Raw genomic sequence first — 13126 nt, forward strand, 5'->3', positions numbered from 1 at the left:
GGAACGAACTTTGCATTTTTTTTTAAACAAATATGTTCTGCCATTCATATCTCCTCTTACGTGGCCACATGCGATTCACTGGATGCATACATCAGTATCCTGCAGAAGTAAGTGAGGTACTTTTCACCTCCTGTTTTATGAATTCACACATTCTACTCAGTCCATGTACTGCTTTTCGCCTCCTAAATAGTAAGGAAGTAAGTATATTTTTATGCACGGTATGAGATACAGCTGGAAGAAAAGCTTCTGTTTATGATGTTGTCAATCCCTCTATTTAAGCATTTTGTGTTTATACTTCAGTGGGGAAAGATACACAGGGACACAATGTTGAGCTTACACAGAGTTTACGCCTACCCAAATGTATGCAATAGTAATGGTCGATTGCAAAACTGCATCTAAGGATTTAGAATGATTAAAGGCAAAACTGTACCAAGTCATAATTAGGTGCACAACCATGAACACAGTACCAATGGATCATCTTTTTATGAGACATAAAGGAAGAGTATTGCATAATTTTGAGCTTATTAATCAGCCCAGAGTTTGCCCTTTCTGACATTCCTGAAGGCTGAATAAATGACACGCTCCATTGCTAAAACATAGAGAGAGACCTCTATTTAAAAGACTACTCATTCTTAAAATCCTAATCGGCCTAATCAGCATCCATATATTGATTAGGTGTGTTTGCAAAGGCAAGCATTACTATGACTATGCAACCATAAATGGTAGCAATGTGCAAAGCTCCATAAATCATCAACACCAAAGAAGATATATTGAGGAATGTTTTTGTTCATACCATGGGGTCCAAAACAACATGGACCCTATTAATCTTTATTGTATGGAGAAAAAAAAAAAAAACACTAAGAAATCTATAAAAAAAAATAAATAATTTAAATCTTATTTTGTGTCAAAGGTCCAAAACAACATGATGAGTCATTTATGACACAATTATCTTTTTTGGTGAACTATCCCAGTATGATTTGGCTGGTTGGTTTGTCCACTTTTTAAAGTGCTTGTGGCAGGATGCTCTAAAATAGTGTCCCATGTATTTTGTATGAATTGGCAACAGTGCTTTAGTGGGGATGAAATGCAAAAAATCTTGTTAATTGTTAATATGATCATGCATCTAATCACATTTTAACTTGTCAGCATTCTAGTCACAGCGGTGCTCTCTTTTATCAACACAAAGGATAGTTGTGTGCCAACAGCAATCTGAAAACCTATAGAGCTTATAACAGATAAGAGAATGCTTTATTGAGACATTCACTGAGAGAGACAGGCAGACCAGTATCACAAAACCATATAAATTAAACAAATATAAAGCCACAGGAACACATCAGTCATGTTATGTTACTCATCAAGCATTGTCCTTTTAGATAGTTTAGATAGCCAAAACAACCTGGAGCATAATTCAGGATTCGGTTCCGAGTTGTTGTCTCACCACTGGCTGTCAAAACGGACAATGATAGTTGCATCTCCCTCTTCTCCTGCTACTCTAGATCAGTGAAGCCGCTCAGTCAATCACGACGGCAGTTAACCGGGCCACTTAAATCCAAATTGGATAAACAGGCACTGGGCAGGGTTATAATTCAAAACCGTTCACTTAAAAAAAAATACTGGAACCAAATGATTTCATGATGTTCGTGATCACAAAGAGAGAGTGACGGCAGTAAAAATACAAATTTATCCAGAATGACATTTATATACCCATTTGAAGAGGTCACATGATGCTATTTTCAAAGATCACCTAATTGCATCCACTTTCGGAAGGCCAAATAAAGTGCTTTTGCTCTCGCACAGAAACACAAAGCGTCTCGCGACATGACGCCGACAACTACGATAACTGAAGCCACGCCCTCTTTCTTATCATATGCATTTGGGTGGCATTATGCATACATTTCCACCTAGTGACGTAGCTCGTGAGGGAGGATTCGATCGAGGCTAGGTCTGGATCTGCCTTCTCTTTTAGATACAACAAATCTTTTTGTGGGAAACTTTGAGCTTTGTAAATTTGCAGACCACAAACAGCTGCATAACGCACTAAAGAAATAGGAAACCATGAAAACGCATCATATGACCCCTTTAAATTGATATGCAACTTGTCACTCCTTCCAAAATGTTTTCAAGTTGAAAGGCCAGGTTCAACACGTTTCCTGCCATGCCGATGGGAAAAACACTCCATACATGCTTGCTTGAGCCGCTTCAATATGATGTCATCACTGATATTTAATCGTCTGTGTAAATCCCAATAATTGACCCCACAAGCGATTCATCTAATGTGTTTTGAATGGAGCATAAACATTGTAAAATGGCTAATATGACCAAAAAAATTATAATTCTTTGGTACGGAATGCATGACTCCAGATGGTTGGTAATTAATGCTGCATGTTTCTTTTAACATCTCTAAGGTATGCAGAGGGACACACCTCCCAGAATTCATAGCGTTACCCTGAAGCTAGCTCACCCTCCGCATATGCTTGAAGAAACAGAGTAAACTCAACAATTCACGGCCCAGATTGATGACCCGTAAAAAGACATGGCAGAAAGCCACTGGAGTGGACCACAGAGATCACAGGGTGATCTACTTCTTATCAGTATAGCCTACTTTGTTTTTCAGCAGTCTCTGTACTTGCCCACATTCAAAAATGGAGGCTTTTATTGAACAGTTGAGTCAATAGGGAGCTAACAAGAGTTAAGTGCATATCTCAGGGGTCTGACATCGGAGTCAGGATTAATATCTGACACTGCGACTGGCGTTTCAGCTCGTGATCCAAGAGGACGTTTTTTAGCATTAGCACTCTCCACTGCTCGTGTCCAGCTAAGGATCAAAGTGTTTTTAGACACTCAAAGCCTTATTATTTCTACTGAACTGCACAGTCCTTCGGGAAAACGTTGTGTTGTAGCAATTCGTTAAACACCTCACAGCTGTGCTTCGGATGTTTATGATAAACCGGTGCTTTGAGACTTGATGCTCAGGCAGCGTGGCCTTTCTGTCAGAGACCTGTCACTGCCGTGTCTCAGCCTGACAGGTTTGTGCCGAGCACCGTAAGAGGCCACGGCTTGGTTTGGAAAACACTATAAATGCCAGCAGAGCCACAAATATTCCTGCCCAGAGAGAAACAAAACAAATAGCACAATAAATTCATGATGGGATTGCTTAATCCACAGTGTACCATGAGGAACTTAAAAGAATATCACTTTACTGTCAGTGGTAGTTTTGAATAATTCAAAATCACAACCTAAACTCATTGGAAAAACATGCCTTGGGATTAAATGGGCAGATTGTTGATTAATAAAGATTTATTTTTGTAGGTTCCTTGCTGTCATGACCCGCACTGTCTGTAAACTATGTTTGCATTACATAATATGCTACATATGTATGGCTTTTCTGACGTAGTAAACTTGCTTGGAAGCTGAACTGGTTCAGCATCGTGTGGTGCACTCAGATACGAGTCATGGTAAAACATTTGTTTCAAATGCATTCATCTCATCACGTTTACTTTGTTAAACACAATTGGTTAGATTTAGGGTAGGGTTTAGTGTATGGGGAAGGTTAATGCAATAGAGCACTAACCTTTTAGCACCATTGACTGGACATTTAATTTCTGAACTGCTGTGAAGCAACGTAAGAGTAGCCAGATTCACATTCACGAAGCAACGACGTATCATTTGCAAATGTTGACAAAGGCACTTTTTTCTTGTAACCCTGGGTTGAAAAATCATTGTTTATATATACAAAACTGGTCCAAACTGCCAACTTGTCCAAAACCATAGGTACAAAGTAAGTTTTTAAGTATGGACAATAAAATATGGCACTGTAAACTATCAAATATCACTGTATTAGCAATATGCCAGTGTACCAAAACGTGTTTTTTCTATGCTATCCTTTGTCCAAAAAAACATAGCATAACATGCTTTTGCTAATGTGGGAAATGAAGTAAGTATAAAGTATTATCTATTGCAGACAGTGTAAGGTTTTTCAAAAAGAAATGCCATGGTACTACCACAATAATATTGCCCAGAAAATATGGAACTACCCCAGCACTTAGTTTAAAAATATGTACTTTAAGTAAATGTGGAAAATTAAGCTGTATATCAAATGTGTTAGCGTCCAAAATCAGGCCATATTCTCATGGTAATACCACAGTTCCAAGATGAAAGGGAACTCCTGGCCTTCCTCTTCACATTCTTCTCGTTTTGACTAGAAAGTCATCGAGGTGGAACAAATCAAAAGCTATGATGGTGGTGTCTCCGGGACTGCCCGCATGTTTTTCTCCAGCTGACGGGCTTCCAAAACATGCTAGAGCGCCATTGAGCAATGCGCACTGGAGTTCGCTCAAAGGAAAACCCACAGGCTTGCCCATGGAAACGGGAAACACCCGCAGGAAGAAAGGGAGGTGTGTTGGAGTAAAGAGGAGGAGTGGCATAATTAAACGAAGAACTGAACATGCTTTGCCTGAGAGAGAAAGAGTCTAATAATTTCCCCCCCAACAATGACAGTGCTCAGACGAGCAGGGGGCGTTCTCACTGTACGCATTCTTGCGTTTTTTTTATTTTATTTTATTCTGAGTACGCATGCGTCAGACGGGCGTTACGTTGCGTTTTTAGGCGGCGCGTCAAGTTAAGAATAGTTCAACTTTTGAAAAACGCGTCTCGAGAACGTTTGAACGCAACGTCCTGTGAGAACGCAGGACTCCTGCCGCACTGTCACTCTCTCTCTCTGTTCGCATTGTACACACACACACACAATCGGACACTGCAGTGGATCAAACACACTCATACGGTCCGTCCAGTTCGGCAAAGCTTGAAAGAACACGTTGCATGCTTGAAATCAGTGAAACGGTCCAGTGCCACGTAATCAATCACGGAGAGCGCATGATGCCTCAGAGTTGTCCGTGCAGTCAGCGTTAAAGTTGAGACCACTGTTGCTTTCAAGGTTATCCAGGAACGGATTGCACGGAGCCAATGCGCCAATAGCGCATTCGCTCGCTCGCGTGCAATTCTCTAGCATGCATGCAAACTTGAAATGTAATGTTCATACATGAGTCGAGCCAAGACACGGACTGCACATGTGTAAACGCCTCCAGTAAACGGGACGTCTTGTATAGCTAGACTGAAAGTGCACTGGTTAATGATGCAGCACTGCTGATCATCACTGTACAATGCACGACAACACTCAATGCGGACAGCAACGTCCCAAAGCACTTCCTTCGGGGGTTGTTTTTATCTAATCCTCTCCAGAAAGAGGAACCCAGCCCCCTTATCGCTCCCATTACAACCCTCCCCTTGTCCAGCAGCAGCAGCAGCAGCGGTAGAAGCAGCACCCATGTTCGGTTTCCATTCCAGGAACTCACCGTTCTTGTGCTCTGATGCTGTCGCTGTGAGGAGACACCGAATGCGGGGAAAGCGGAAGAGGCTACGGCTCCGCTGCTCCGGGACAGGAGGAGGACCGATCTACACACTTTCGCAGCCATCTCTGAAATGAATCCCCGGCCGAGAGAACGCAAGAGCTGCGGGCGAACCGACTGAGACTGTTGGAGGAAAGGGAGGGGAAATAGGAAGGGCTGCTGGGCTGGGCTAATATTTCATACACACACACGCAACACTACACACACACGTATTGCCTACACAACAAATGTTTCAAAAGAAGCATACTGTTGTTCCGCGTTCGAAGCAAAGTATTTCTAATGGGTGAGACAGTTCGAATGTTATATCTCATGACACATTCTGAAATGTCAGTATAAGGAAGTCGTAGACACGGTCTCTAGGACAACATGAAGGGAGAGTTTTGATTGGCCGAGCGGTTACCTGCTGGCACTGCTTGGAACTCTTTTCGTCCAATGAGAAGAGGCGCAGCTCTGTAGTTTTGACAACTTGAGGAGAACGCCAGCTCAGCCAATCAGAGAACGCGGGACGCTGGCACGCTTGTGTTCTCTCTCTGTGAAAAAAAAAAAAAAGTTTATATTGATTATATATTATTATACAATATTAAACCACTAAGTAAAACACTTCATATTTTATTTCCGAAATTATGTATTTTGAGAGAGTAACACGTCTGTTCACTGCAAAGACAGTATAGGGATGCCAAAGGTAGGTTTTTTTCAGCCATGTTTAAGTCACAATGAAATCAAATTCTTATTTTCCATGGAATATTGCAGTATTTATTAAAAATGATTTATCCATGCACATCTTTTTTTTTACCTTGAATCAAAATAATTTCAAAATAATTTCTCTTGCAGCAACTTCTCTTCTCTGATGACTTATGATGATGATGTTTACTCTGGCGCGAGGGCGGGACAACCTGTCACTTGTGATTGCAGCAAGAGCAAATGACAATGATCTAATGATCCAATCAATTCCCAATGCACAAAATCAAGTCCCGTCCTACATTTTTTTTCTTGTATGAGAAGCCGTTTCACTCAGAAAACACTATCGAAACTTCTGTTTCGTGCTGACTTAAAAACTGGCATAAACAACACAATCCTATTATGGATAGGTCTACTTGTCTACATACTCACTACACTTCCTATTTTTAACATGGTGGATGATCAAAATAGATCTTTGCATTGTATATTGCTCCATCACACACACATTTAAATGAATTAGTAATATATTTGTAATATAACTGAATCAACCTAACTATGTGGATTGCACTAAAAAAAATCAATTATAAAGTTCAGATCAGATATAACATTTTTGTTAAAGGGATAGTTCTCCCAAAAATGAACATTCTGTCATTATTTACTCACCCTCATATAATTCCAAAACTGTATGACTTTCTTTCTTTCTTCTGTGGAATATAAAAAAATATTGGCTATTATTTTAGAACTGTCTCAGTGTTCTTTTAGTTCATACAATGGAAGTCAATGGTAACCAACATTCTTCAAAATATTTTCTTTTGTGTTCCGCAGAAGAAAGTCATACACAAGTGAAACGACTATGGGGAGAGCAGGTGATGACATATTTTTCATTACTGGGTGAACCATCACTTTAAAGAAACAACTAAATTCAATAAAAAGTGTAACCTATTCCTTAAACCTGCTTTTCCACTGTGTCACTGTGTCATTCATTCTTGACTCTTGGCAACTGGTCCATCCTGTCCATTATATAATTATGTCTCTATTATTAGTCTGTCCTTCAAACAGTTCTTTGGAGTTAGGGGACATGAAAATGCCAAACCGCATTTAATATACTTTATTAAGACACCTAATACACTTAAAGCAATAGCATCACAATTTACACTCATTGATATTCAATCTGGTATATGCATATGGTGTTTCTCTGAGTCCCGGTGTAGGTCTTGTGGTTTCTGATCTCTAAGCAGCCAAATACAATTGAGGCTTTTAAATATATGTTTTGTCTGCTCAAGGGTTGCATGGTAGGGCACACCCTGTAGCTCAAACTGTTTCACACATTCCAGAGTTCAACCTATGATTGACTGTGTGCGCGTCTTCAACGTATGATTCTAATACGTACACACAGCAACTCCATTAGTATTCCAAAAGATCATTCATCAATATAAGGGATTAGTTTAGCATTGATCCGAACCAGTGCCACTGTTTAGATTGCACAGTGACAGATGTCTTGTTTTATTGTGGGATTGAACTATTTTTTTTCATATACACTTCTGTTAGAAAGATCATTACATCTTACTTGAATCTCTGCTGATGTTCAAATATTTAAAATAAATCTTTATGCTTTTTATATGTGAACATCTCTGAACAACTTCTTTTCCAAGGACTAACTCTACAAGGCTGGTCAGATGGGATTTGTGTTACCTTTGAGCTTTGGTTCCACCCAAGGTTTCCTTCCTCACCCTTAAGGAGTGGTTTACTGCTTTCTTTGCCTGCATTTTTATGACCACAATTGATAAAAGCTCTCAATAAATAAACCTGAACTGTGGCCTGTAATGTACCTTTTCATTTTAAATAAACATTTTAAAATCTGTTATACGGATTGTGAATAAATCTGATACTTAAGGTCAGGAGTTGGAAACTTGTTATAAAAATTAAAATTTCGATTCCTGTGTGCATATTTCAATGTGATTTTAAATAATTTTCAAGCGCAATAAGACGTGTTTCATATTCTCTGGCTTTGGCGCTACCACGAGGGCCCAAGGCAACATAGGCTAACTAGTGAGGCTCAGGCCACAGGGCTGGAGCCTCAGCAAAGATAGTCCGGACCACTATTCTGGGTGCAGGACAATCAAGCAGATAAAATCCGTGCATGAAGGGCAGGGACGTCTATGTTTTAAAACCTAGCAAAGGTAGACGGCGAAGACCAACCGGCTGCCGCACAAATAACCCCAATGGAGACTCAGATTGACCAAGCCCAGGAGGAAATTTCCTATTTTAATTTCCTATTATCAATGTAAAGTCACTTTGGAACAATCTACATTGTTAAAAGCACTATATATAAATGAAGATGAGGAGGCCATTCTCGGCACGTGCACTGCCCTCAAGGAGCCCAGGTTGCACCATAGGAGGAGGCGTCTCGCTATCTTGTAAAGAGACCACGACCTGAGGCCGCCCTGGCGATTTATGAAGGCTACCACCGTCATGTTGTCCAAACGGACAAGGACGTGGTGTCCCTGTAGGGCTGGCAGGAAGGTTTTGAGATCCAGAAAAAACACCATCATTTCGAGGCCATTGATATGCAGGCGTTGCTCCAGGTTGGACGAGGAGCCGAACGCCGGCTTGTCCTCGCACAGAGCTCCCCAACCCGAGATGGAGGCATCTGTCATGACAATCTTCCATCTAGAGGTCAGTCCCAATAAAATGCCTGTGGTCCACCCTGAGGCGCAAATGTCCCTGATGCCAAGAGTGGGACGGGATTCAAGCTTTAGGCCAATACTGCAGGGACTGCATGTGGAACAGGCCCAGCGGTTCTACAGAGGAGACGGCTGTCATCAGGCTGAGAAACCTCTGGAAAGCTTTGAGGGGAAAGACAGCCCCCACTTTGAAAGATGCCGCTAGCTGCTGAATACTCAGAGAGCGTTCCGGCATGATCCAGGCCCGCATCCGAGCCGCCGACTCGCTCGCTGGGAGACAGAAAGCCCAAATTTCTGGGCCCAAAATGCTCCAGGTGGCTAAGGAACAGCAATCTCGTTCTCCAACCGAGCCAACACCAGCCAGATGTTGAGGTAGTTCATGACGCGAATTCCCGTGCACTTGGTAAAAGTGCGTGGAGCCAGAGACAGTCCGAATAGGAGGACTGTGGGTTGGCAATCGGCTCCGGCAATTTTGGCGGGCTGAAATTTTTGGCAGCAGCAAAAAAAAGTGAATAAATCCAGCTTCAGTATTTGGAGAAAACAGAACCGAAACCAAATTAGTTTGAAGTGCCGGGATCCGAACACCACGGTCCGCACAAAAAAACAACTCACGTGGACAGAGGAGCGCACAGCCCGAGCAAACTCGAAAACCTCACACTCACCATGACAAGACAATAGGAGTGTCAGAGCTCTGTCACCAAACCAAGAATGAACAGAATGAAGTGACACAACCCTGACAGAAACAAGAATGGATTTAAATCATGTGCACCACAACTTAACAGATAAATACCTTTTGTATTTATTTCAGCTATGTGTAAAATATAGATATATTTAATAAGATTACTTGCATACTAATGTGTTACTTAGCTACCTAATATAGCCTAATCTGCCATAGTCTGCCTAGCCTACTCTTTTTTGCCAGGTTAGGTGACTAGGTTTACTTCTTATTTTATACATATGATTTATTTGGATAAATCTAACATACTTTCGCAATTGTTTGGGAATCATTGTTCTAATTAAAACTTTTTTTCCTGGCAACTTAGCAAAGAGACTAAAGACTATTCCAATAGAGTTTTTTTTTTTTTTGCTCAAAATCACATCTGGTAGAATTTGGTCAATATTAATGAATTCACTTTAACAGTACAATTCATGCTGGAATATTTTTCCCCTGCTGTAATTGTTTTACAAGGAATATTCAGTTAAAAACCTCTCTACCTGACCTCACCCTTAAAGGGGACCTATTATGTCCAAGTCTCAGGTGTCCCTAGAATATGTCTGTGAAGTTTAAGCTCAAAATACCCCACAGATCATTTATTATACCATGTTGTAAATGCCCATTTTTAAGTGGAACAAAACACATGCTGTTTTCGTGCATAATTCGCTAAATAAAAATGCAAATGAGCTGCTGCTCCCCACACCCGCTTGAAGAGGTCACAGCCTTTACATCTCGTGCCTCAGATACTCTGCCAAAAACTAACAAAACATCTGTTTGGTTTTGATTATCATCTCATCTCTATTGCGGACATTGCCGTTCTTCTTCATCAAGAAAGTTTATTATCCATATCATTATTTTATTATTAAGCCATATCAGTCTAAACTTCTTATATATGGTTTTCTGTGCGCACACATCTGAAGCACGCGCACAGAGAGCTGGCTGTAAGATGAAGCATCCCATATTAAACTAAGTTCTCTTTCACATCTTATTGCATTAAACTATCAAATACACAAAAGTTTATGTCAAAAACACACAAAGTTCACATAAACACAGTCGGTTATGTCTGTGAATGTAAACAGCAAGTAAAGAAATCGCATGTGTATATTAGATCTGTGCATTAAAGTGAAAGCAGCGTAATATACAGTACTACTGCTGAATATGTTGCTAATATAAATCATACAACTAAAGAAAACCAGAAAATCACTCTCTGAATAAATTAGTAGCTATAATAAGAATACATTTCTTATTTGAATGCTGCTGTTAAATGCTCTGGTGAGAAGAATTTTGCATATAGGTCCCCTTTTAAAATAACTTTTGTTGGTATAACCTATTATAGTTACGTTTATTTTGTCATATTAAATTATATGTTTTACTTCAAACTATGTAATATAAGTGATTAACAGTGTAATTAAAGTGTTAAATGCTTGACAAATCTGGACTATTCAGACTAAAGAATATCTACCTACCAAATCGTCGACTCATCTTAAGACTTAAGCTTTATATACAGATGGTCATTAGTTTTTAGGACAACATGTGCGTTCAACAGCTGTAAGGCTTATGTAATTCGTTAACTTGAGCCATGTGATTGAGGCTTCTTTTTTTCACACCTGTTGCTGAGTCACAGACCCCGAAAGGCCCATTTCTAACAATGACACCAGCCTGAAAACATGGATGACATCCTGATTCTCTGCCTAACTCTCTCTGAGTCGCTCCTTTGTTGCCATGGGGAATAATCAGGCACATATTTCTTCTCAAAAATACTGAGGAGTCTTATCAGTGAATCTGCACGCGGCTACAGGCGAGTCAAATGAACTCCGACAGATAAGTCAAAACCAAACAAAAGCTCTGTTCTTAACTTGGCAATCTGGACCGGAGTGCTTCAGTCAAGTGAAGGGGTTTGATTTAGCTGACACTTAAGTCCAAAGGTATAGCTACAGCCAGTATTCATGACCTTTAGGACTAAAGAACAAAAGTTGAACAAAAGAAAGCATGTTAGCTTGATGGCAGTGCTCAGGACAAATGGCTGTCCTCTCATATAGTGCACTATCACGGTTTTCTCCTGAGTGGCTATATAAATGAACTAAATTAATAACTCTTTTTTTTTCAACAAAATGAAACATCACTGAACTTACTTAAGCTGGACTGATTTTCTTCTGGAAACAAACTTTGTTGCATTATTTTCCTGTTATCTCTGTAAAGCTGCTTTGAAACAATCTGTATTGTAAAAAGCGCTATATAAATAAATGTGACTTGACTTGACTCTTTAAGGGTTTAGGGGGCGATTTCGGACAAAGCCAAAATGTCAATTCTGGATGTAAATATTTTAACAATGTCGTTCAATTAACTGAGATGCATGACGCAAACCCCCTATTTTTCATATTGTAATATTTTATTGAAAGTTTATGGAAATTTATAAAATCAAAAATAGCTAATATACCATGCTTGTTTGGAATTGAACAGCAAATCAATTGGATTTAATCCACCTGTGGTGAAAACCAAGCTTTTAATGTTGTTTATATGTCTATGTGGTGTTTTTAATATGTTTTAAGACAAACCATGTGCAAATTCATAATCAAGACCATTGCAGATATTTTCTCCTTAAAACTGCAGTGAACCAAAGACCGTGGTTTGAAATCGCTGGTGTTTCTGACATCACGAACGACCTTGTAACCAATCAGGTCAACGTGTGATCGCCAATGAGTGGATCTCTGAGCTGGTGTGAGTGAGTGGAGGTGGGGCTAATTTGCATATTCATAGAACAACATATACTAAATGAGGCAAGGGTGTAGAGTTACATTCAAGCTATATTTTAAGGCATGAAGACATTTCTAATATATCATTTTGGTGATCAAAGATGAGTTTTAAGGGATAAAATTACTGACTACAGGGGGACTTTAAAGGCCCACTGAAATGCCTTGAAACGCGCAGCTTTGTATGATGCGTTGACGTAATTTACACTGAAACAGGAAGCTAAGGCGGGATAAATTGAATGGCTCCTCCTCCTTTTCAAATAGACAATAGCGTTTAGTTTACCTCAGCACCATGGAAACGAATCCTAGCCCTGATGATACGTTGGATTCAATAGTAATAGTAACGTTAGAGATGTGAATAAATTCTAGCCATTTCATTCTGAAAACAGAATAAAACTCGAGCGTTTGAGCAACCGAACACACATCTCCAACCTATACTGCTCCGTGATGTGACAACGGTAGTGATGTCCGGTTTGTGAACGAATCGTTCTTTTGAAACGATTCTTTTTTGTGAAACAGTCGAACCAGTTCACCAAATCGAACTGAATCGTTCAAAACAGATTCAGCGCTGATCCAGTTTTCTAAAGTTACTCGCTTTCGGACGTGCCTGACAGTCCGACTCGAAATAAACAATATCCCGGAGTATATGTTACTCCAGTAACTCCGACAGTTAACTGATGGAACTGATGAGCACAAGCAGCTGACACTGAGCATGCGTTTACTACCGAACGTACAGGTAGCCTACGGCCACGGTCGCTTTGGCCAGGTGGTATTTATAGCATAGGGGGCGGGACGCTTTAGATTCTAGAGAGCATTTGATTGGACAGAAGATGTGATGAGAAGCTGAAGTCCGCGGTGACGTCATAAAAATCCGTGTTCCATTTTAGCGAAAGT

General features: G+C 40.2%; 2 protein-coding genes across 2 annotated transcripts in view; one reads left to right on the forward strand and one right to left on the reverse strand.

Moving 5' to 3' along the window:
• The window catches only part of mcu (mitochondrial calcium uniporter), a 92092-nt gene extending 86366 nt beyond the window's left edge, over positions 1 to 5726 (reverse strand). The window contains exon 1 of the mRNA XM_084390942.1: positions 5352 to 5726. Coding sequence (XP_084247068.1) covers positions 5352 to 5471 — 120 coding nt within the window. The 5' untranslated portion in view covers positions 5472 to 5726. The remainder of the gene's footprint in view (positions 1 to 5351) is intronic.
• The window catches only part of micu1 (mitochondrial calcium uptake 1), a 153397-nt gene that overhangs the window by 32927 nt on the left and 107344 nt on the right, over positions 1 to 13126 (forward strand). The gene's annotated exons all lie outside the window — the stretch shown is intronic.

This window comes from Rutilus rutilus (genome assembly GCF_951802725.1).
Source record: "Rutilus rutilus genome assembly, chromosome: 20".
Lineage (NCBI taxonomy): Eukaryota > Metazoa > Chordata > Actinopteri > Cypriniformes > Leuciscidae > Rutilus > Rutilus rutilus.